General features: G+C 39.6%; 1 protein-coding gene across 5 annotated transcripts in view; it reads right to left on the reverse strand.

Annotated features, from left to right (window-relative positions):
• LOC311221355 (leukemia inhibitory factor receptor-like) overlaps positions 1 to 25,600 on the reverse strand; it is a 60,985-nt gene that overhangs the window by 25,668 nt on the left and 9,717 nt on the right. For 4 of the 5 annotated variants that reach the window (XR_014619304.1, XR_014619305.1, XM_084305268.1 and 1 more), the window contains exons 2-8: positions 22,039 to 22,145; positions 9,640 to 9,794; positions 8,841 to 8,961; positions 6,631 to 6,782; positions 4,206 to 4,369; positions 2,620 to 2,794; positions 2,069 to 2,338 (exon numbers count right to left, since the gene is read on the reverse strand). Coding sequence is in view for 3 of the 5 variants with exons in the window: in XM_084305268.1 (XP_084161394.1) it covers positions 2,069 to 2,338; positions 2,620 to 2,794; positions 4,206 to 4,369; positions 6,631 to 6,782; positions 8,841 to 8,961; positions 9,640 to 9,721 (964 nt within the window). In the remaining 2 variants the exon portion in view is untranslated. The remainder of the gene's footprint in view (positions 1 to 2,068; positions 2,339 to 2,619; positions 2,795 to 4,205; positions 4,370 to 6,630; positions 6,783 to 8,840; positions 8,962 to 9,639; positions 9,795 to 22,038; positions 22,146 to 25,600) is intronic. The other variant, XM_084305270.1, reaches the window with a different exon arrangement.

Here is a 25,600-nt window from a genome sequence, read left to right on the forward strand (position 1 = left end):
AAGAGGCAACAGTGTCAGGTGTAGTTCAGAATACGAGCAGAGGGATAAAAAGAACACTTACTTTGCCAGAACTAAGCTAAGTGGTTTGGAGACACATTTATTTCCTCTACCATCTCTCCCCCAAATGTGTCTCATCAGCAAAAGCATCCTGACAAGTCTTCTCCCTCCTCACTAAGTAGGTACGCTGGCAAGTACCAGAAACAGTGACAAGAAACAGAATTCACCACGTCCCAGCTCTTACATTTTTCTGCAAAAACTACTGCATGGGAAAACCCTAAGGGATTGTCACATACTTCATACATGGAACACTGACATATATGTGGAAGGTTCTTGCATAGAAGCAAACAGTGCACAAATAATGTAAAAATTGCATCTCACTTTAAAGTCATAAAAGGTTGGATTCTGTTTTGCATTTGCTGTCAGACAATGAATATGCAAAGTTGGTGAGAGGAGGCACAGCCTCAAACTCGGAACACATTTTCAAAATGAGTCCCTCAATCCCAAGGACCCTAAGTTCAAACATAAGAGTGTGCAATGGGGAACAGGAGCTATTGGAAGATGACAACTCTTGTAACCACTATGGGGAAAACACACAAAATGCTGAAGTGACCAATTATAGGAAAGAAGAACCATGTACTTTCAACAGTTTGTTTCAAGAGGTAGCTGAATCTGGAAGAGATTTCTGAGGCTGGCAAGGTTACACAGAGAAGATGCACAATGATTCAGCATCTTTAAAGAAACTTTTAAAAGAATATTTAAAAGATTATCCAAGGAAGATGAATTGTCAGCTGCATTCCTTCACTATCGTTAGTTCCCAAGAAGCTACTGCCTGGACGAGCATCTGTTACTGCTTCAAGTCTGTTTTATTACTTTCATTTGACTGGTTGGTAAATATTTTTTTTCACTTACTATTCTTGCTTTTCCTCTTACTTTGTTAAGGACCAAACTGAAATTGATGTAAATTGAAAGTGATAAAAACTGAGTACAAATCTTCAACTGTTAATAAACTACTGAGTATTTCAGATAATGGTGAAGTGCATTATGAAGGGATATCAAGAAGGAAAGCTGACACTACACCAGTTTATAGGAGAATCTCACATGTAGTTACATGAATACTCCTTCCCCTCATCCTCTCAGCCCTTGTCACCTCCATGTGATGGAGTTTCCACAAACAAGTTTGATGGGTCAACCCTGGCTACACATACAGACTGAGGGATGAGAGGCTGGAGAGCAGCACCACAGAAAGGGAGTTGGGAGTTCTGGTTGATGGGAAGTTGGACATGAGCCAGCAGTGTGCCCTGGAAGCCAGGAGGGCCAACTGCACCCTGGGGTGCATCAGGCACGGCATTGCTAGCTGGTCGAGGGAAGGGATTGTCCTGCTCTGCTCTTCCCTGGTGTGGCTTCACCTCCAGCACTGTGTGCATCCTTGGGTACCACAGTATAGGAAGGACATAAAACTGTTAGAGAGTGTCCAAAGGAGTGCTACAAAGATGGTAAAGGGTCTAGAGTCACAAGATGTGTGAAAAGCAGCAGTCCCTTGGTTTGTTCATCCCCGAGCAGAGCAGGCTGAGGGGAGGCCTCATGGTGGCCTGCAGCTCCCTCACGAGGGGAGCGGAGGGGCAGGCGCTGAGCTCTGCTCTCTGGGGACAGCGACAGGACCCGAGGGAACAGCATGGAGCTGGGACAGGGGAGGGTCAGGCTGGGGGTTAGGGAAAGGGTCTGCACCCAGAGGGTGGTTGGGCACTGGGACAGGCTCCCCAGGGCAGTGGGCACAGCACCGAACTGCTGGAGTTCAAGAAGTGTTTGGACAAAGGCTTCTCAGACATAGGGTTTGATATGTGGGTGGTGTGGAGCCAGGAGCTGGACTTGATGATCCTTACTTGTGGGTCCCTTCCAACTCAGCATATTCTATGATTCTATGGCTGTACGTAAAATCCCAGCTCATCCTCAGAAACTAAAAACCAGAAAATAGCAGGGAAGCCACAATAGCATCTGTTTACTAGCAGAACCCTAGGGTTCTCAAAATTATTTTGATTTTTGTAAGGTTAGTAAACATAATTATACATACATCCCACAAACAAGACAGTTCCATCCATCCCATCCTCAGACAGACTGCACACTACATTTGTCCCACTGGTATCTGAAGCACTGGCATTTAGCACTCTGATTGCACTGCTCCGACTGCTCAGACGTATTAGTGGGTATACTTCTGGTCCATAAGTCATCCGTTTTATCTGCTGTCCTTCTTCATGAACACAACAAATTGTCACATCTGAACCAACTGCCACTACAGTGTCCTGAGGAAAAACCCCACTCCCATGGGGCTCAGTATCTTTTCCTAGCAGAGAAGGAAGAAAAGAAAATAAAAACAAAAACAAAACAAAATGTGAACAATTCGCTACAAATATGCTGTCAATCAGCTAAAACATGTCTCAGGAGTACATCAGTGCACTCAAATCAATGTTTACTAGGTTTCTTTAACCAATGGTTACATCATTTCTCTATTCAAAATGCCCCCACAAGCAGCAAGTCATCAAAGCCTAAACACTTTCCCTCTCACTTTGGTTTAGTTTTCATAAAGCAATCAAAGTCTGTGTGGTCGTACGGGAACGAACATACCAGGGGACACTTCTACTGGGCTCCAGTCACTCCAATCCTTGTGGCCAACAAACTGTGTTATGTTAATAAAACAGCGAATCTTCACATAATGTGATGTACACTCCAAAGGCATATCTGATGTCCAGTTCCAAGAAAGAATGATGTCTTCATGGGTCAGTTTTGAATAATAAGTTACCTATAAAGTTTTCCCCCCAAAAAACAAAGAGAGCATATGAACAGTTGTTAACAAAGACATACGATCTTAGAGCTGTCAATGGAATGGCAAATTAAGTGAGGTAAATAACAAACTCCTGAGAGGTGGTCAGGGTGTCTCACCTAACTTTCAGTTTCTTTGTGAATTTACTTGAATAAAAGCCCGACATGCTAAACAGCCCTCCAGCCAGGTAAGCTACCTGCCAGGAATACCATAGGATAGACATCTGAGGGATAGCAGGCAGCTTGTCATACATTTCAAAAGGTCTATGTTGCACCCCAGAACACAGAGCTTCTCCTAGACTGGGTTATGCTCCAACATTTCCAAAACAAAATTCTTCCAAATTTCAATACCAGGCTACATATTTTGTAGTTTCTCCAACCTAAAAAGTATAGAATAGGTCTACAAATTCACCTAGAAAAAATGTGGGTTCCATTTGCCAAACTCTGGTTAAATTCATGATATTGAGCTGTGTCCTCAGGATACCTGCTGGTGTATATATATTGCCTAATGACTGCTGAAAAACATAACCTTTCAGAAAAGAGTTTTTTTCATGTAATGAAAGGTTACGGAATCTAGTGATTTACTGATGAAAAAACAATGCATTGTTTGAAAGAACAGTTCTGGGGTAATTGGAATTGGCTTTTCTATTTATTTCAAAGAAATCAGTAAAACCTGAATACTCACTGTCAGAACAAGTGAAAGAAAGACCCATTTCATATGAAAAATCTATGGCTTCCATAAATAATATACAGAACCATATTAATTTTGATATCTGTTTATCACCATTCCTGTAAGTGAGATGTTGCACAAATAACAGAAATTACAGCCCCTTTCCTAGGAAGTTTTTAAAACTCCAGAAACTGATGCACAGCAAAGAGAATATCCTTTAAAAATGCATCAGAGACAAAGAAAAAATAATTTATTCCCCTGTTTTGAGTAAATTGCTTGGTATACTTAAATAGACAAAGAACTTATGAATTAGTTTGGCTACATCATCTGGACTTTTCTTTTGGGAAGGTATCACCAGGAAAAGTCACAAGGAAAAGCAAACAACATTCGCAGACCACCAAGACCTGAGACACTACTGGAGAAATAAAGCAGAAACAGTGGTGTAAAATATCTGTCAAATTCATAAGCAAGTTCTAAATTAAAAAAAAAAAAAGGTACTAGATTTTAAAAATAAGAAAAAAAGCTGTGTAAGTACTGACAGCATAACACCCAGTGTCTGCACAAAACTTTGAAAGCTACCAAAAAGTTACCTACCAGTAGCATGACTACACATGGGTTCTGCAAAGCCCTACAATCTGCATTACTGTCAGCTTTCTCCAAATGACCTCCTACATTACTGGGGGCAAAAACTGCATATATATGTTTTTCATAAAGGACTTACTTGTGTGACTTTTTCCATTGTTTCCTTACGGAGAATCTCAATCTGCCAAAAGGCATCCAGTCCATATGGGAAGATTGATCCGTTATCACTCCACTTCAGAGTTAATGTGGAAGTTGGAAAGTCAGGTGTTAAACTAAGTATGTGTGGAGCAAGTGGAATAAATGCTTGAAAAAGAGAAGGGGGGAGGAAAAAATCATATTCAAGTTATTAGTCAGCAACACTAACCCTACAGGTGTTTAACAGCCACATCTGTGCTCTGAATTGGCTACTAGCCATACAAACATGTAACTCAACCTCTGTGATTAGAACAAGATGTGCTCTGTCATTACTTGAACAGCAAAGTTCCCAGGAAAGCACAGGTGCTGATGAGTCACCAGGTAGCAGTTTCTTCTAACATCTCAGCATGCAGACATGTGAGTAAGTGATTGTGAATATAACTCTTCATAATGTGCAGCAAGGAAGGCATGGTATTTTTCACAACTTTCATCCAACGCCACAGAGAGTGTACATGATAATTGAAGTATACACAAGAATTCAACTAGGGAGGAGGATATAAAATCCTCCAAAGAAAGAAGGGAGTGTTCCAGAAAAGGGGGGATTCACAATAAAAGCAAGAGCAGAGAGATAGGAGAGCAGAAGCACAGTGTGCAAGAAGCTCACGTGAGGCTCTGGAGAGGATCATGAGGAATATGATTGTAAGCTACAAGAAATATAAAAGGCATGACATGGTGATGGGGACAGGACAAGGATGTTAAACAGAAGCATCTCTTCTACAAATGGGTGGTGGTGAAGCAAGAGGCTGAGAAGCAGGCAAGGTTACAGCAGTTCAAGTGGAATTGGGCCTGGTGCAGGATAAATCCTGTTTTTTAAATGTGTGATTTATCCAGCTTGGGTCCTGGCCAAAGCTTTGAGAGCCTGCAATATGTTCAGCACGATTAACACGCTATGCAGGATATCTTGTGAGGAACTGGAGAGGCCCATCCTGCCTGGAGGCAGCAAGATGCTGGGGGACCCAGTCTGTTCCCCACATATTTTTTAGTTCTGTTTTGTTCAAGGTTTCTAAGCGGCTTTCAGTGGAAGAGAAAACTGAGCCATGGATAAGAAGGACTTTAGAGTTGGGGTGCATTAAAGGAATACGGAGGCAAGCAAAAACCAAAGAATAAATTATAAGCAAGTGTGGCAGATGGTGCCAATGCTTACAACTTATGAACCTGGATGATTAGTGAAGCTGGAACTGGAACTGAGAAGCACCAAAAGACATAAAGCTGAAGGAAAAAAATAGCTGTCAAATAGTCCAGAAGTTTTAAGTTCTGCTTCTGTAAGAAACACTTAGAAGCAGCTAGTGATGCTAAACCTGACCAACAGGGAAAAGTGAAATTGGAAATCCACAGCATAATGCCAATGGCTAAAACCATTGGAACAGATTGCATTGGAGTAGGAAGGGGAGATAGAGATTGCTATTTTAACAAAACAGCTATAAAGATGGAGAATGTGTAAGTCTGTACACTTGCTGAAGGAAACTCAAGGCAGGGAGGCTGCAAGCATACATATTGACTAGGATAAGAGAATCAGCTTTTGAACACTGAAATCCAAACTTGGGGAAATTTCCTCACAGCAAACCAAGCCACAGTGCTACCATCTTGGTAGGAGGCAACGTAGAGCACAGCTGCCTCAACCTGGAGATGCTTTCTTGCTTTTTTATACCTATAGAAGAAAGGAATTAGGAAAATTTCTTTGTCACTGACTCCAGTATGATTCAGCCCAGCTTCCATGCATAGATGTATTTGCACAGTTTCATAGGCATTTGAACAGAATGGTTACGTTGAGTATATTTCAAGAAAATATGAGCCTGTGAGGAGTGACACTTCATATAACTACCCTTAAAGTATTGCAAAATTGCAGGAATAAACTACTTCATTCTGTAGTGGTTCAGCATTTCAGAGAGGAGAGAGGGCAAGAGGAAGTTTAATCTGCCTTTTGCAAGTCGAGTCTGAGCAAATGCACTTTATGCTCTGTGTAGGTACTTCAGAATGTGGAGTAGTAACTATTTTACTTTTTTTTTTTTTTAAAACTTTTTTCTTTTAACCTATTTGTATTTAGAGTAGTAACTATTTTCTTTTTCCATGTAACAAGGAAAACAATTACACAGATTTATTAGGGTACTGTAACAGTATTGGGCTTTGTATTATCCTCACTTTCTGTCCCCCATTTCTCTGCTAGGATATATGCATAGAGTGGTGTTCTTTTTCTCCCTGAGGGAGGAGAGAAAGCAACCTTTTATATATGCGTAGATTCATATGGACTTAGCACATCAACATTTTAATACAGGAATACTGCCAAAGAAAACTGCAAGCATATACAATCCAAGAGCATTTTTAATCATAGTATAAAGGCTTTATGTACGTACATAAAACCTGACACTTACAGATGTCTTTCTTGCGAATTTCAAATTCTCTGGTAGCAAAAGGAGTTCCAGAAATGCTGTTTGTGGTTATTTTAATGGTGGTGGAGCTCTCTGGGACTGGAATCTCGACCCTTTTCTCCTTAGTTTTAAAACACTCTGTAAGAGGGTGGTCACTGAAAAAAAGCAGAGAGGATTAAGCAGGTATTTCGGCTGATAGGAAGTTCAGACAAGTTAAGTCTTGTTCCTAGGACAGCAATAAAACACAAATTCCCTGAAATATAATGAAAAGAGCTCCATATCAAGTCTTATGAAGGAGTAACACTTGTATGGGCTTTGGGTAGAATCAGATTAACAGACCTTCCTTCTTCTTTCAAGACTCTTTTCATAGTGGCAGACCATGCACTAGTTGTATGATTTAGCTACCCAGCTGTTAAGAGAACACATCAAAGTGAAAAACTGACTTTTTAACCAGAATACACGTTTCTAGAACTTATAGTCACCATGAATCAAAATAAATAAATAAAATATCAAAATAAACTAAATAAAAAAGCAAAACTCAATAGTATTCCTGTTCTTTCCTTATATTTCCTGACTCCCTCTCCTTTCATTTCTTCCCTAAGTGATGGTATATGGATGCAAACCACATGTTCACCCATCTGTGTCCCCATCTCAAAACAAATTCTTCAGCTCCCTTCTGCTGTTCAGCTAGTGGGGAAAGAGCAGAGGGCAGGGGAGAGAACAACTAAGATTCCAGATGGAAATACAGTCTGCACATTATGTTTGTGCAGTGCTCAGCACAATGTGATCTGGCCTTTGTCTGGAGGTCGTAGATACATACCTAAAACAACAATGCATGGGTCAAGTCCCTTCGCTCATAATCATTGATATGCAACTAGAAAGGAAAAAAGTTTGGAAAAATCCAAATCTTCCTCTTGGGGCAATGATGGGAGGAAGGAAAGCAAAGAGAACAATGCCAGACTTCCTGCTGAGAGATTATTACTCACTTATGAACTGGAACAGGACCTTGGAACTCCTATCGGCTAGAGTCAAGAGCTTGAGTTGAGCTTTCCAGATTCACGCAACACACTGGACTAGTGAAAGCCAGTTGAGACCTGAGTGCTCAGAACAGCATTCATTCCTCTTCTGTACTGGGATATCACTAGAGATTGTTTGGGAAACTGAAAAACAAAACCTCTTTCCCTCAGGGAGGTCTGCACAAAGCTCATCCCTCAGACTCTGCTTTGGGGTCCCAAGCTTGCTCTGCTTTGCTAAGGAGAAACAGCAGCAGCTATTTAGCTGTTGTTGTTCTGAGGGCAGTACCTCGTCAACTCTGCACTCCTGAACTCTGGCTACAGTATCACATATATGCAATTTTTGTATAGAAATGATAGCTGGCAACATGGGAGGAATAACTAGACAAAGAAAAGCATGTAGGTGGAAGAAGTGCAGCCAAGTCCTGGGACCCCAAGGAAAAGTCTGGGCTGCCTGCAGAATTTACAGGAAAAAAGACAGTACAAATATCTGGACTGGGGGCAGGATCAAGATGCAAAAAGGATTTGAACTCATCCCTAGCACATGATAAGTATTTGGCAGGCCCACAGCATGGGGAATTGCAGATGTAGTTCTCCTTAGTGAAAAACATACTGAAGATTCAAGTTTTCTAATGTTTCTTGAAATTTTCAACTGTGTGTTTACTTCCAAGACGCTATTGCAATTGTGGACTCATCTTCATGTTACCTCTAACACAATGATCTCCAGACGACTTAAAATTCATATATAAGACAGTCACCAAGAGATTTTTAATATTTTTCCACGTGAATCTTGACACTTATGTCATATATTCTACCACTTTGGCACGTAACATCAGGATTTTCTTCTTCCAACTATCATTTCCTTTTGGATTGAGTATGGTATGAAGATGTCCCTTATGAAAACTCTCAGCAAGGGATAGGCAGACACACAGAGAAGTCTGAGTAACTGAGAGGATCTTCCAGCCCTTTGAAGAGAGCAAGCAGGAGATTTTGGCAAGAGAATTGTTAGCATGAAAAAAAACTTTGCCAGAAACCCCTCCATTGCCTGAATTAACATTGCCTGAAGAGAGCACCACCCAAGGACAACCGACAGGCAGATTCTTAGGAAACAACAGCATCACAAATTCCATGGGCTGCGACTGAGTCATAACTATACTTTCATCACAGTTTGGTAGTTTGCAACCAGGTATATATACTTACTTGGTAGTGTAACAAAAGTCAGTTTGTCCATGTCTTCTTCGAGAAGAGACATCCCACGTACAGACCATTTTACGTAAATTGTGTGTGACACATTTTAAATTCTGGGGGTCCTCTGGAGAACCTGAAATCATATAAGAACTTCAGTGAACAACTGCAAAACAACTGCTATTGTTCATATTTATAGCCATTAATTTTACATGTTTACTGCATACTTGTCTGACTGGTATTTTAAAACTGTTGTATGATTTTTGTGTGCCTTATTACAGACAGCAACAGACTGTGACAGCCACACTACTTTCTAGAAGTACAAGAAATCTGGGTTTATATTTGTGTGCAATGACACAGGCAGCTGTCTCCATTCCTAGCCTAGCCTAATAAGCAGGCTTGGGGCCAATGGCAAAACCGCAAGCTTTGATGATAAACTTAATGAGTTTTTTGCTCTCCTCTGTTGTCCCACATGGAGGCCAATTAATGATAGAAGGGCAATTAATGATAATGTGTGAAATTGTCACAGACAGCTGACATATACAGCAAGAAGGTCTCGATGCAGACATTTACACCAAGTGCATATGCAGGCTATCACAGTTACATTGTGCACCCAGTTTTGCACTGGTTTACAAAATGCCACTGGTTGCTGGAAAGCAGAGACCAGGCCTAGCGACACCTCTATCCTGTGGACAGTGGAGGGACCACAGAGGTGAAGATTTTTGAACATACATATACTAGGAAAGCAACATAATTAAGTGTTATCAGTACAGAGATACAGAGAAAATGTAGATGTTGAATTATATACACTCACCTATCTCCTGACTATGTACTAAGCTTGTTAAACATAAAATAGCTAGTGCTAAAAGACAGCGGAGGCTTGGATTTTTCCTCATTCTTCTAGTGTTTGTTTTCCAAATGGCAGCTTCAAGTAGGAATAAGTGTCATCTTCCAACAAGCTGGTCAGTTCTAAAATTAAAAACAAAAACAAACAAACAAAAAAAAACTTTGAAATTCCAGACCTGGCACGCCACAAACGACACTTTTTGTTCCATCTATTTTTCTTCTACTGTGCTGCCCCCAGGCATAGTATTGTCTTTCCTTTCTTTGTCTGGCAAACAAACCTTTTTTGCTATTTTCACTGTCCCAAGCACTTCCTTGATGCATGTTTTTTCAGCAAGGCATTTCAAAGATAACTCTAGGAATCACACACATGGAAAATTCAACTGTCCACAGACCTCTGTCAGGACTACCTGATGCCAGAACAGAACAGATATGGCAGCATATTCCCCTAGAACAGTTTGTGTTTGCTTTTTTTTTTTTATTATTTTTTTTTCCAATTTAGATCATGTGTCACATTTACAAATGGTCCTGGGTACCATGAATGCAAGTGTCCCCTGCTTTGGGTAAAGGTCTAAGGGGACAGCGTAGTTCAGATTTCCTCTGCTTGCTCCTCATGTTGTTGCTACTCAAAGCCATCGAATGCCTGAGATACTGCAGAACCAGAGCTGATCACCCTGGATACGTGCTGCTCTAAATATTGACCTTAAGATAAAAAAAATAATAATAATCTAGAATATTATGTTTAATGTGTTCTTTGAAGATTAATGAGTTGCATGTTTTCCAAAGAGAAGTTCATCAGGATCTGAGGAGCACATTCAGTTCCACCCACATACTGGCCAACATCAGGTTTTGTTCTCAAAAAGAAAACTGCAGGAAAGCTTATCTTCAAGCTCAGCCAGTCCCTGAAGCATTGTTTCCCAAACCACCTGAAAGCTTTGAAAACATGAGCATCCTCCCAGAGACCACTCCATGTATCAAAGGGCCTTCTTGTAGTGACAAAGATCAGGAGCTGGATAATTTTCACATAGGAAAACAGCCGAGCCACTGTGTCCTACAGAGCAGTCTTCTATAACTCACATTTTGTTCAGGCTAGTTCTTTCAAAAGATGTCTCAAGTGGAAAAGCACCTGACCTTGTCTTAGAAGTCTTCCAAATCTAGATGTACATCACTGCCAGAATTACAAGCTTTGTCTAAAGGCTTCTGGTAATTTTAAAAGAAATAAAGTCCTTTTAGTCTTTATAAAGTCCTTGAGTCTTTATAAAGTCCTCTGCAGTCAACAGGAGGATGTTCCCTTGTGCCTCTTTTTTTTTTTTTTTAATTATTAATTTATTTTTTCTTAAGAAAATCTCCCTCATGGATAAACTGGGAATGCTACAAACGCTCTTCTGCCCATCTCCAATCTGTCTGTGCTATGTGAGAAACAGCAGCACTACATCATACAATCCAGACCTGTTCACAAATGGCCCCTTCTCTTGGTCTGCAATAGCCACACTGAGGGAAGGGCCCAGACAACACACAAGCTAATAGAAACGCTATGTTAAAGGTCAATATTATATTTGGAAGGAAGAAACACCCTTAAAACTTACAACTTATTCTATTTTTACCATGTTCCCAAGTGAGTTCTTCAGAACTCACTAAACATACACTAATTTAAACTATAAAACTCCTAGACACATTAAATTCTTATTTTTATACATTCCTAAACTGTAATATCCATGCCACGTAATTTGGTAAGGGCTGTATAAGGAGTGAGGGTTGACAAATCCATATTCCGGTAAAGATGAATTAAGAACTTGCCAGCACTTCAAATTTAATACTCTCAATGGAAGAAGCACCCCACTTCATTTTGGCATCTCTTCGGGGCTTCATATCATATTTGTTCATGTTACTGATGGAAATCCATGACATAAGCTCCAGGCTTGAACTTTGCTCACAACTCTCTCACTTCAGCAGGAATGTGAAGACCACTTGGAGAGACTTGGGAGTTACGTGAACAAAATGACTAAATTCCATTTGATATATATATATATATATATATATATATATATATATCAAACAATGGCTTGTTTGTCAATACTTAAGGTATTTCTTCAAAGGCCATTTCAAGTTTGCAGAAAAGTCCATAAACAAAACTTCAAGCTTTATATCAAAATTAGATGACAGTGCCCTGTTAGCTTGTAGAAACCACGAACAGAATAGAAAAAAGGGAAAACACCGATACCACTTGAAGCAGAGAAAACTGTGGATTGTGAAGTTAATTAAACCTCAAACCACTCACTTTCTAAACACACAGCTGTACAGGACTGTGCGAAACCTGTTTGGTCATGCCAGGTTTCCGAGGAAGAGTTAGCAACTACATGTGTGTGTGATTCAAGAAAATCTGTTTCTCTGCATTCTTTACTTTACCCCCACATCAGAAGTTTCAGTAGTAACATTATAAAAGTGAATTACAAGAAATTTGAGTAATTTCTCCTAAATCAAGCACAGTTTTAGTTTCTGTTTCAGAGTTAGATAGAGGCACCAAAGGGAACCTATGTACTTTCAGGCAAAGCATGATGAGTATCTTGAAAACCGCAATGTTTCATAAGAAGTGTAGACTCCCTGGTTCTTGCTGTCTCATAAACATATTAGAGCTTGCTGAAAAGTTGGCAATTGAAAGACTCATGTCCGATAATTAAATCCATTAGTCAGGAGAAAAGATCCCCATTTATAGGCTTGTTTTAATTATAAAGTTACAAAATAATTGGAATAATTTTAAAAGAGGAAGTTCACTATCTTTGGATGAAAGTTCCCTTCCATCGGTTCCAGGCTAATCCAAACAAGACACGGGAGTTTTTCCTTACTCTAGAGGGTACTGAAAAACATGTTACACTCTAGGTAGAGGTACTGTTAAGATGGCATTGGGCTGTATAAGATTTAGAGATATAAATTTAGGACAAGAGAGCTGATCTTTGTGAGGGGATGGCAAAACCTTGACCAAGACTGGCTGGAGAACAACAGGAGCAGCTGCTGCTAAGTGTAAAGGCCTTTAAGTTTTCTATTTTTTTTTTTTTTTTTAATGAAATGAATCAGGTAAACCCAGTTTCTCCACCAGAAAGAGCAACTGCAAGTAAATCCTTTTTAACTGATGTCCATCTTAAAAACCACCACAGACAGGACATCCCATAACAATCTCATCTCCCTGGGCAATCCATTTGTGTCACTTCACTGGTATCACCCTTAGGATTATTCCCCACCTGCTGCACAACCGTCTCTTGCTTCTTTTCAAGGACATTACTTCATCCTGTCTCCAGCAGGCAAAGCACTTTTATCATCTGCCTTGCAGCAGCCTTTTACACAGAAGATGACTGACACCAGGTTTCTACTAGCTCATCCCTTAAAAACTCACTTTTTTTCGCATATACCAGTCTCAATTGCTAGATTTCTGATCATTCCTGGAACATTTCTCTGTGGACGAAATCTGCTGTATTCTCAGCTTCAGAGTTTCTGTCCCCTGAGCTCTTAAGCATTATCAAGCACAATGAAAGAACTTTCCTAAGGCAAACCTATGCGTAGCACGTGTTTACACAGTCCATGCCATATTTGATTTTCTTTCAGTGTTCAGACCTTGTTGCCTCAATTTCAGTTTGTGATCCAGCCCTGGATACTGCTGTATAAAGCTGCCACGTAGCTGTTTATTTAGTACTTCAGACTCCAATCTCATTCTCAGATGGACTGCAAACCTCATGATTTAGCATGAGTAGATTTGCGCAACAAATTCTTAAAAAATTGCCTAAAAAGGTCTTTCACTTTTGAAATTTTAAAATAAGGAAAACACCTCCATAATTCTATGCTCAGGAATAACATTGTGTGTGAATCCAAAAAATATTTGCATGCAAATGTATGCCATACAAGCAGCAAAGGCTTCAGTATATAATTGCCCATATTTAATATCAGATGCTAAAAATAAGATTCCACAATAACTGTGCTGAAAGTTATAATATACGAACATAATCTAACTTCTGCTCAGGGCTCTGTGGTGTGGAACTGACCTTTTGTCCCTGTGGTTAGTCATTTTAAACTGCTTTTTATGCAGATAACCTAGCAGGGAACAAATAGATTCAGATTCTTAATCACGGAGGTCAGTGGGTGATGGCCCTTACAAAATTCAGCGTACACATGCACACATATGTATGCTCACAGAGGAAGTAGCCTCACACCAGCCAAGAGAAGATCAATGCAAACTGTGGATTTTTAAATGGCTTTTAAAGATGTTGTCGTGTATACAGTGTACCTACTGGCAGATGAGACAGATTAGTGAGAGGAAATGTACTCCCAGGTCAATGTGCAAGGAAAAATATCTATGTACATCTTTCGTTCAAAATCTTGACAACCGTAATGAAAGTTAAAGGTTCTGTCACATGCTGAGAAAACAAGTGTAGCACCAAGTATCTATCAGTGACAAACTAAGACATTTCCAGCCTCTTTAGACTTAACCTTGCAAAGGGAAAACCAGAAGATAACCAAAATATCTCCTACGGACTATATTTCCTGTTATGTATTTCTTGGTTTAACTGTTTCTGTGTATTAATTATAAAATATAGCTGATCAATTGCTTGGTTCTGTTTAAAAAAAATAATAAAAATAAGTGTTTTCTTAGTCTGTTGTAACAGCTTAGTTCTCTAAGTGTAGAACTTCTCCAAAGCGGTATTAAGAAACTATGGAGAAAAAAAAAAAAAACACTATTTTTTTTTTTTGTTGTTTTCTGGCCTCCGAATGTATTTCATTGTCAAGTGCTTGGAAACCACTTTGAACACAAACAAACAAAATTGGTTTAAAAAAAAAATCAAAAAGTCTTTCAGGCCTGCTTCCTGCCAGCAGTCTGATATGCCAATTGCGACTCTCCAAATTTGGTTTAAAAATCTATGAATTGAGGATTAGTGGCCAGACTTTTCATACCTATTTTTGTGGTCCACAAGCAGGTATTTGAAAAGAAAAGGTTAAAAGTCAACTTATAGGAAAGTTTTAGGGACAATGGAGGATGCTAGATGAGACCATGAAGCCAGTAAAACATACATGTTAAACATAACAAATCTGTACATCGGTACATTTTCTCAAGTTAAACTATACTTCTTTTTTTCTCAACAGTTAAAGGTATTATCATAATAATTTACCACAAAGTAGAACATCAAATGGTCTCATAGAAAATGATCATGTAGGACAGCACCAAAAAATTGTAGAGACTTATGGCAGGCTCAGTTTTCAGAGATACTGAACAACCGTCATCCCAAATGCAGCCAGGCAGAAACATGGGTGCTAAATATATGTCAGGACCAGAACCTCAATGCTAGAAGAAAAAACTATTTTGCTTAGCAGGTGGAGAACATTCATTCTACTTGGTTCTGACATTTTTTTTATTATTTTTTTTTTTTGTAAAGGTACTAATTTAACCTTCAAAATGAGAGAAAAAGCTCCTATATTCATATGGATTTATCAAATTACACATCTTACTATTGCCAACACAAACCTTCCAAAGAATTCCCCTATCTGAAAATCCATGCCAGAAATACGCATTTCTGGGAAACAAAGCAAATTGCCAATGCAGCTGACAGTAAAGACAATGAACACAGAAACATAAGATGCACTGGCTTTCTTTAAAACAGCTTTAGTGACCCCGCAGACTTCAGTCTTTGACTCTAGAGATAACTGAGTAATATAAAGAAGAAAAGTAAAATTAACAAGATTTATTTGAGGGAGTTTTGCTATTTTTCAATTGAGTACATTCTTCCACCGCCTTAAAAAAATTCCCAGATTTGAGACAAAAATCTCTCTTTAGCAATCTGAATGCAGGCTTTCCCTCTCTGTTTTATAACATGGCAGCGTTCCATGTTATAAAAGATTTGCATGGCACGAATCACTAAAAATGGTTTATAAATGAAGGCTGAATCCCATTTGGGAATCTGGCTTTCCCCAGTTCTGAGGAATTAATTTAAGAATCTACCATTTCTCTTTCAAAAGGCTGATAAAATAATTCAAGCTGCCTATCTGCACCAACACACCCTCCTAATCTGCAGCTGAGGAAAAGGAAACAAGGGGTGTTAAGATATTACAATGTTAATGTGCAGGAGTGCACAGGACCACATTTTCAGTCCTTTGAGACAAACTTTGGTGTGTTGTTTCTGCCAAGCACAAGTAGCAAAACTCCCTCTTCACTGTTTCCTCTGGCTGCTGAACAGCAGCAGCATCTCTAAGAGTCTGGGAAGCCTCCCCAGGATGCTCCCACTCTGCAGGGTGAAGTGAGACATCAGGACGCAACATACAAGCTCAACTCAAGGACTGATGCTTTCACAAACTCATTTTGAAAGCCACTGGTCACCATCACCATCTGCCAAGCATTTGGGCAGGAGACTTCACCAACGAAAGTAGAGGTGCGCTCCAGATGAAGCAGCAAACATTTCACCTTAAACACTCTTTGGAATAAGATCTTCATGTGGGGAGAGTGATGCAGGTAGACTGCATGCAGGACAGAGGTGAGAAGCGTTGAAGAAACTTGATTAAGAAATCTGTGAACAAGTATCACAATTTAAGGCTGATTTTAGGAAAGTGTTTAGTACTTGTTTGACAGCACAGCACAAATATATGTACAAAAACTGAGACCCAGATCTGTTTTATAAGGAAATGAAAATGTACAGGAGAAGCAGATGTCAAATAGTATAATCATAGTAATGGTATAATCTTGAAAAGGATTTGGGAAGTACAGTAAAGACTCCTTGTTAAGAAAACAGCACACAAACACACAAGAACAAACCAGATGTCTTATAGAGAAACTAGAGAAAAGCATCCCTACTGGGGTAGCCAGGCTGGAGAGAAGAAAGATGCATCAGTTGGGCAGAGCAATACCTGCACTGCAACCAGATGCTGTAGGAATCAATGGTTTATTTTTACCACAGCTTAAAAAGAACTTATTAGATGGCACTTGTGGGATTTTCAAACCAAATGTGTATTTTGTACATTTTGCCTTCTGTTCTCACTGAATTATTATTGTTTTCAGTTAATTTCTAGGCTAATTCAGGAACTGTTACCACTCACAGAGTTATCTACCATGCCTTGCCCAACACACTCCATGCAAGAGTGGTTCCCAACCCAGACATCGCATCTGATGTTTCCAGTGTGGGATCTTCAGAAGAACAAAGACACTTTGAACAGAAAACTGGATGTCTAACTCCTGGTCGTATCAATTACCATCAAGCATGTGGCTAACTACAGGTATAGTAGGTATAGGTTCTCCTTTACTGCTAGGAGGACACAGCACAGCTCTCCAATGGTAACAACAGAACACAAACACTTCTGAGGAACACAATGAACCCTAATACTACCAAAACTAGATTGAATACTTTTGGGTATATCGACAAGCCTCTTCATGATTTATTGCTGTTATGAATTATCCAAGTGTTAACATAGATTGAAGCTTATCCCCTAAGCCTTATTAGACATCACAGGAGGCATGCTGGAGAGGCCTGGATCGCAGTCCACGGAAGTCTGACTTCACCCTGCAGCCATTTCCTCAGTGGGGTCTCTATATCCAGATGCAGAGTTTCATAAAGCTTTTAAGGACATCTTATTTTGAGACCTCACCTCCTCATTCTCAGTGAAATGAACCTGGGCAGCGTGTTCAAAGGTTATGGCAGGGGTAGGAGGACAGACAAAGCATTATCAGATATGCCTGACTTCCTTAGGAAGTCAGCTCAAATTAACAAGCACAGATTCTTCTCCCATAGAGGTGCAGATGGAAAACACCTAATCATCTGAACAAAGAACAAAGTGGAGGGGTGAAGGTTAAGGGACACTATTAGCCAAATAAGAAACTTAACCTCCAGCTATTGTGCTGCACAGTAGAAGGAAACTGCTAGGAGTCATTTACACTCTAGTATTTTAACCCATTCAAAAATCATCTTGATACTTACTACAACTGCCAAATTAAGACTGCAATAAGATGAAGGACTCAACTAATGTATTTGCGTAAATCTGATACAGCTACACACATTTCCTGATATGCTTGAATTTGGTGACCTCATGGTCACACTTCCTTGAATTCTTGCACTTCACAACACAGCATGGAACAAGTACACTGACCAAAGGCACATAAGTCAGATTACTTCGCGTATATACAGAACACAGCTTACCATGAATGCCTACAGCTATCCGTTATGCCTTTCAGATACTTAATACCAGGACAAATCATAAAAACAAATATAACCATGTTTTTAGCAGTGCATAAACCTAGAATCAAATGAAATTACATAGACAAACTTTTCCTCTTGTCTGTGTTTTGCTGCATTTTAGTGATACATAACTGAAATAAAACTCAATATTCCACAGCACTTTTCATTTTTGAGGGTAATGTTAGTTTCTGTGTAGTTCTCAAGACAGCATCTCTTCAGAGGAAAACTTCATTTGCCCACATTGTCAACTGTGCTTTATTCAATGTGAGGCTAAAGAGCCAAAACACTGTCACTCAGGCTTTACAAAGAAGGATGCAGAAAAAAAATTGTTGTTCCTCAGACAAGTCATGTTTTCTACATAATTCTGTCCCTGCTGGTTCTCTTCAGATTGTACATCCTTATGAGCTAATAAACATTAAAGAAGCTGACCTTATTAATGAAAGATTTAATTTTCCTTAATCTGGTAATATTCAAAAACTTATTTTGAACTATATGACCTTTAATCTTCTTTCCATCACAGGAAAAGCCTATTTAGTTTAATTAGAGAACACTGATAATTATTGAAGTGATTCCAAGTGTGTTTTTTTTTTTAAACAACCGGCAATGACCTGAGGGTTGGAATCCTTCTTTGTTTACAGTGAAACCTGTGGTATTCAGATTACTTTTAAGGTACAATGAACTGAATCCAAAGAAAGTCTGGCTTCGTGTGTATGAACAGCATATAAATAGATCAAATGCTGAAGTGCGGCTTCCACATTAAATATATTGAGAATAATGAGCAAGAGTTATGCAATATCCTTTTAGTGTGAATGTAAGGAATGAGAGTCACTTACGAGAAATAAATTGATTTTTTAGTAGTCGAGGGAATGAGGGATTCCTGAAACTATAGATCTATGTTTTCTGATAAATTCCCATTGTATTAATCCTTCTTGTGTCTTTAAAAGCTCTCGTGCTCTGCTGTATTTCCACTCTGAATAAGCACCAGACGTATTGCATGAAGGCACAGTGCAGCATGTTACGAGGTGTAGGCTTCCCGTACACTGGGTTGACTGAATGCTTTCCTCTCTGCTTCTCTACACTCCTACGCCTGTGTTCAGCTGCTGCCATTCCCCTCCCAGCCTCTCCAAAGAAGGAAGATCTACAGTACATCATGACACTATGAGAACAAGCTTGTTCATGTGTAATCACATATTAGTTGGCATTTATTTGAGAGTTCTTGTTCTTCCACATACTGTTTCAGTTGCACCTTATTTCCCTCCAGCTTCGCACTTACGCATACGCATGCATATCCTCCTTTCATGGCAGCAAAGTGTACAAATTAATCTTAAGTACTCAGAAAAACAAATATTGACTTCTACTGTTGAAATACATCAGAGCCAGTCTCCTTCCTAAATAACTTTTGTAGGCCCCAAGAGAGACCACTGCCACACTATAAAGAATAAATATTAACTCCTGCATTTGTGCACATGTACACAGGGACACGGTTGCTGGAAATGGAGACTCTCTCTCTCCCACATGCAGGCCAGATCACTCTTTCATGACTCTCATTCTCTTGCTGATCACAACCTTCATTGCCAACACAGACCCAGAAGACATACAGAGACATCAAATCCATCTGTCTTAAGCTAATGCTGCTCGCCTTTGTCCATTCAACTCCTCTCACAAAGGTCTCCAGCCCTTGCAGTCATCTGCAAGGGACCTATTTGTGGATCAGTTCTTATAGCAGCACAGCTGGCAACCCGATGCATCAAAATAAACCAATTCATTCCTGTTACCCTTCCTACCCCGTAACAAACTTTGACACCCTGAAAATAGAGACACTGACAGCAATCTAGTTTTGGCATATGCTCTATGGCATCCACAGCTCTAAAAACAAGCAACACTTCCTCAGCTGAATGCTATACAAAATCACGTGGTTGCAATGCCAAAGAAAAAAGATGCAGTTGTTTTACAATTAAATTAACATGTGATATTCCGTTTCAAATAATTTAGGCTGAATATTCAGTTTAGGCAGAACATTGTTTTAAAACAAAACATATAAGAAGTTCAAGTTTTGTTTTCCATTTCTATAGGATGACTTCAAATCCAATTCAAATGTAGACTGAGATATCTCAGTCCATGAGAGTGAAAAAGATGCTAAAGATTCTCAAATTTCTTTTGAATACTCTAAATGGGAAGCTTACATCTTGTCTGTTGATTGAAGTCACTAAACTTAGAAAGCTTAATGATTTTGGATGACAAGTATAAATTAACAGCTCCTTAACTGTTTTGTGGAGTGTCTCAGAATGGAAAAGACTGATATAAAGTACTTTCCAGGGAGAGCAAACTGTTGAACAAACTGCAGCATTAAAATAATGCTCAGCAAAAGGAATAAAACAAGGAAGATCTAGGCATTTTAAAGTAATAGGTAAAATAGCTAGGACCCATACATATTATTTTTTATTGGTGTAAAACACAGCAATGCTGTGTTCTGTCATTCCTTTTAGAACTTAGCAAAAGCAGTGAATTGAATCTCTGTCAATAACACATCAGCAAGTGCCGAGACAGCAGCATCTGTAAGGCTAATGGTGTTGCACCTAATTTGAAAATGAGAGCAGCTCACAGAAAATTGAGACTGCTACTAATAAGACATAGTGAGTCAGTTCCACAAGTTTTTCCTCAATAATCCCTTGAAAGCAAGATTATTCTGCTCAAGATCTTTTTTCTTTTTCTTATTTTTTTTCTTTTCTCAAGGGTGAGTTTAAAGAAAAAATGGGCTGTTGGGAGAGAAAAACAACCTTGGATTATACAAGAGCAAGTCATCCAACTTTGCTGTCTTTGTTTAACAGGGTTCTTCCTTCCTGCTATTATTAGTAAATCTTATGGTTTACTTCTTCTACTATTGAGCTGGCAGATGATGTACAAAAGAAGAAGGATTTCTTGCTTATTAGATTCTGTCTCCCATAAATCCTGAGTACCTATACGCTGGCATGGAAAAATCCCTTCCTGTGGAAGGCTCTTCATCCCATTTTTCATGCATTGTTGCTGATATGTTTAACTTTTTTGTTTCACGACTCAGCAATGAAACAGCTATTGTTCCTAAACTGCTGAGCAAGTCCGACTGTGGGAACGAGAGACGTGCGACAATTCTCAATGGTTTCGCTAGTGGCTGCAGAGTGAGATGTCAGGGCATGAGGTGGAGAAGGTGGGGAATGGGGAAACCTAATTCCACAGAAAAGACGGACTTAATGCGACAAGTAACACTTTGGTGCAGTTGTAAGGTTGGCATGTTCTGCTTCAGTGCACTTTTACTTTCTATTCCAGACTTTTATTCCTTAGGATAATATCTACTCTTTAAGCATTTAATCGGATATATAGTACATGACTCACAAGGCCAAGCCTGTTCTTAAAAGCTTACTGTCTAAACCAAGAGACCTGTAAAACCTCTAACATAAATTTTATCGTGTGAAACATCAATAATCTCACTTCTGTTTTCCACTTTTGTGAAATCCTCTTCTAAAAAGCACCGACAATCTCACCAGAAAGCAAGTCATTAGAATTCACATACCATTTAAAAGTACCTCTACCTCAAACATCTTTGGAGAGTACCCTGCTTTTCCCAGTTCTGCAATCTTCTATACTAAAGAGCCACAAACTGGATCTCTACCAGGATTACATTTGCAAAATATATTTAAATGACAATGCATATGCCTCAGGGGCATAAATATTAGGCTTTAGAATAATATATACAGAAAGTCTTCGTGAGCAACAGCAGAAGAGATTAAAAAAATCAGAGGTCCATATATGTACCAGGAATGTACATGACAAGTATTTTTTTTCCAAATAAGAAAATTAAAAAGCTCCCAACCAACTGTTAGTAAAGATGGTAAAAATTGATGCATGTTTACTAACATTCAGTTAAATACTTATTAAAGTACCAGTTCTTCAGATATCTGGTTTTAGAATGCAGCAGCTTTTTTCTCCAGTCCCATGAACTAAGCAGTTAAATGCTATCAGAAATCACCTGTGCCTCTGATGAGAAGGCATTTCAAAGCCATGAAGCATTGCTTGTGACTGTGCAGATAACTGCTGACTGATGCAAGAAAATAAACCTCAGTAACCATGTACATACACATTGCTCCCGAATATGACTAATTTGATCTTATGAGTAAAGCTATGCATACACTTACATTTGCACTGCTGGCAGGAGCCCAGCTGCAGGAGCCCGTGGCAGGCTCTGTCGTTACTCTTCAGTGCAGGAGAGCCAAATGCTGAAGCAGGCAGTCACGTTAGGCACCTGAAGTTAAAAGATTCATACATGAATCGGTGGGGAAAAATGCTACGTGAGAGGTTCACCCACAAAAGACCTGGGATGACAAATACACCTTCTGTGTCTACTTGTGTGGAGAGAAAAATTAACGCTATTTCACTCAAAGCCTTTTAATGACCTAATTCTGAAGGTAGCTATTGTAACGCAGAGGTCTTGCTTCCATAATTGTCTGCAACAATCACTGTCCAAGCTCATCTCCAATACAGAGCTACCTACCAATTAGCCAGCGAGTAGACAGCAGGGCAAAAGGGTAAAAGAAAAGAACCCAATGTTTTCAAGGATATGTTCTTTGCATATTAACACCAGCTGCACTGCTGAAACATGGGGAAGCAACTGGAAAACAATCAATTTTCTGAGTACCAGTTATCACAGACCAAGCAAACCTACATAAAAGCTACTGACAATAAAAATGCTCAGAACTTAGCCTGTGTGGATGAGCTTACCTTATAGAAGCATTCAATCTAACAACACAAGAGAAACACTAAAGATTCATTAGCAGTGGAAATAGTCTAATCCAGTACAGAGTCAATTTATACCCAGAATGAAATGGTTACATACACCAGTCTGGGTCCCAGAGATAATCTGTTGCTGCAAAGCCTGAAACAATGTGACTATTTAGTTTAATGAGGTTACTTGATCACAGTTCTGAATTACCTACAAAGAAAAAAAGATAAAAATGTAGCCCTTGATATATGAGATACAAAAAGCAATGCCGTGTAGCAGACCTTCACTGCAAAATGCATATATTTAAAAATAAAGCTAATTAAATGTTGGCAAAGCCCCTCAAGAATGGGATGCACTGCTTGAAATCTTAAAGATAAGATTGGATGCATTCCTGACAAAATTCTAAACACGAGCTCAGCATAATTATTCTCAGGTTCACAGTACACCATCAGCCTAGATTAGCACAAAAATCCCATAGATCTTATAACTGTTCTAATACTGAAGGAGGACAATATACAGTGGACAAACTATCAATTTTGTAGTAAGACTTAAAATATGGGTCTCATGGCAGGTTGCTGGATTTACATCCATGCTGATCTTGTCATTTGAAACACGAGGCAACATTGGGTAAAAATATCTTCTTTTGAAAAATTCCTAGCATTTCAGAGAAGAACAGGTCAATCACATTCAATTTGGAGGAGATGGCTGTTCTATATTGGGAATTGTGACAATGCTATTCCAGCAGATGAATTACGAGTTACGTGCCTGGAGACCTGTATACTGAAGGCTTCTCATAGCCATGACCTTTGCAGGAGTATGGAGCAGGGGTAAGGAGGGGAAAAGGAAGAGGAACAGGTCGACTCTAGGGAACAGATATTATTATCCTCAGAACCAGCAGAAACCTTAACAGAAATGAAAGAAAAAGAGTGTGACTATTATGTGCATCTCACACACAGTACTTTGGTGCTTGTTACAACTAGCTCAAGACAACACTGAAGTCTGCAATATACATAAATCACACTTCTGTTTTGCTTTCTCTCTCTCTCTGTCCCCCACCTAGGATTAAACATTAAAAGCTTATCTCCTTAGTTTTAGCTCCAGAGTAGCTGTAAAACCTCAGAGGTCAAATCTATCTTTTGCTGCAAGTGCTGAACTTGATCCAAAACATGAAAGGCTGTGAAAATTAGTTGTAGCTGGAACACATATAACTTACATTCACCTTTGTGCTTCAGAGTCTGCAGGAACCCAACCTGTAATACTGACCACTATAATTTTCTACTGAAGTTCATTTGATTTAAGCAGCATTTTTGCCCTGCGGTATTATTAAGACCAATTATTTGAGAGATTCTGTAGCTCTGTCCTCACTGATTTTATAGTTAATTGAGGCCATGAGATCACCCAGTTCAAGAAGGGCAAATCCATGGACAGACATACAAACAGGGTTATGTCCTGTGATGAGCAGCAGGGCCGTCTTGGCACAAGATCTGGGTGATGGCCTCAGCCCTGATCTTAAAGGAATGAGGGCTGCCAGGCTATGGCAAATATCACCAGACAGCCCTGAAAGGCAGCTGCTTGCCCCATGCAGAGCAGAGCCATGCTACTTCTCCCACTTGCCCAAATCTGCCTGTCTCCTCAGCTCTCCAAGACATGTGGGATGTGCAATGGGCTTCTCAAATGTGCATGTAATTTGAAATACAGCTTGTGAAACAGCTATCAGTATCACAGATATGCCAACCACCCTGGTGGACAGCATGACAGATCACGCCCGGCCTCACCAGTGCAGACTGGCTTGCCTTCGCATTGCTTGGGCCCAGTATGTCCCCATCTGGACAAGGCCTCCTCACTGCAAGCGGCCCAGGCCAGCCTCTGGCTCCAATCCATCTTTCTGCGTGCTGCTCAGTTCAAAGCTCTCGAAATAAAGATGAAGTAGCTTCCAAAGCTTTAGGCTGAAGTATGCTGCATGCCCAAGGGCACAAGTGAGGGGCATTTGAGGGCATAAAACCATCTGAGAAAGAGCTGGCTTGCTCTGCTCACTGTGCTAGCCAAGCTTGCCACAGGTCATACCTACACCATCCAGAATAAATGTTTAACCATGCTACTCAGTCAAATGAGCCTGCACTTCCTCTTGGAGGGAAGCAATTGATTTATTCATGGAGCAAAACTAGCTTAGATGGATGGCTGAGGCCCAGAAGTATACCCAGAAGTACAACACAGAGCGTGTCTGAGCCAGATCAACAATGTGAACCATCTTCGACCACCTCTATAAATTGCGCTTTTATTACACCTTTAAGTGACTTGTGTAATAATGACAAAATTATGCAAGCATAAGAAACTTTACAGCATAATTTTCAGATGGTGTTCATCATCTATACAAATTGCACAAATACATTACTTTATATAAATTTCATGATTATGCACTACAAAATACCAGGCCACCTAGGTACAAAGCTATCACCTGTGCAGCTACAGGTATATATACAGCAAGCACGGACATATATCTCTATTTTAGGAATATAGTTACATATGTACAAAAGAAAGTGGGTTTGACTGTAAAGGTGTTCAAAATGCAGTAAGTTATACTGGCAAACAACACCGGTATAATGTTGCTCATCAATATAGAAACTTCAAAAAAAAACAAAAAACAAAAAACAAAAAACAAACAAACAAACAAACAAAAAACAAACAAACAAACAAAAAAAAAGCACAACCTAACTGAAAACCCACATTAATTCTCTAATCAACGCCACTACATCAGTGAAACATTTTGGCTGGCCTGGAAGATGCTAAAGCATAAAAGCCACCCAAGGAAAGTCCTCCTTCAGCTACTTAAGCCTTCAGGTGGCCAATGCTGGCTGAAATGCTGCATGCACTCTGGTTTTGCAGGAAGCAGCCCCTCAACCCCGGGGATTAGAGGAGAGAAAGGAGACTCTGCTCGCCTACACAGGTAGCCAAGAGATGGGAGAGCCATCCTGGCCTAA

This window comes from Netta rufina (genome assembly GCF_964035555.1).
Source record: "Netta rufina genome assembly, chromosome: Z".
Lineage (NCBI taxonomy): Eukaryota > Metazoa > Chordata > Aves > Anseriformes > Anatidae > Netta > Netta rufina.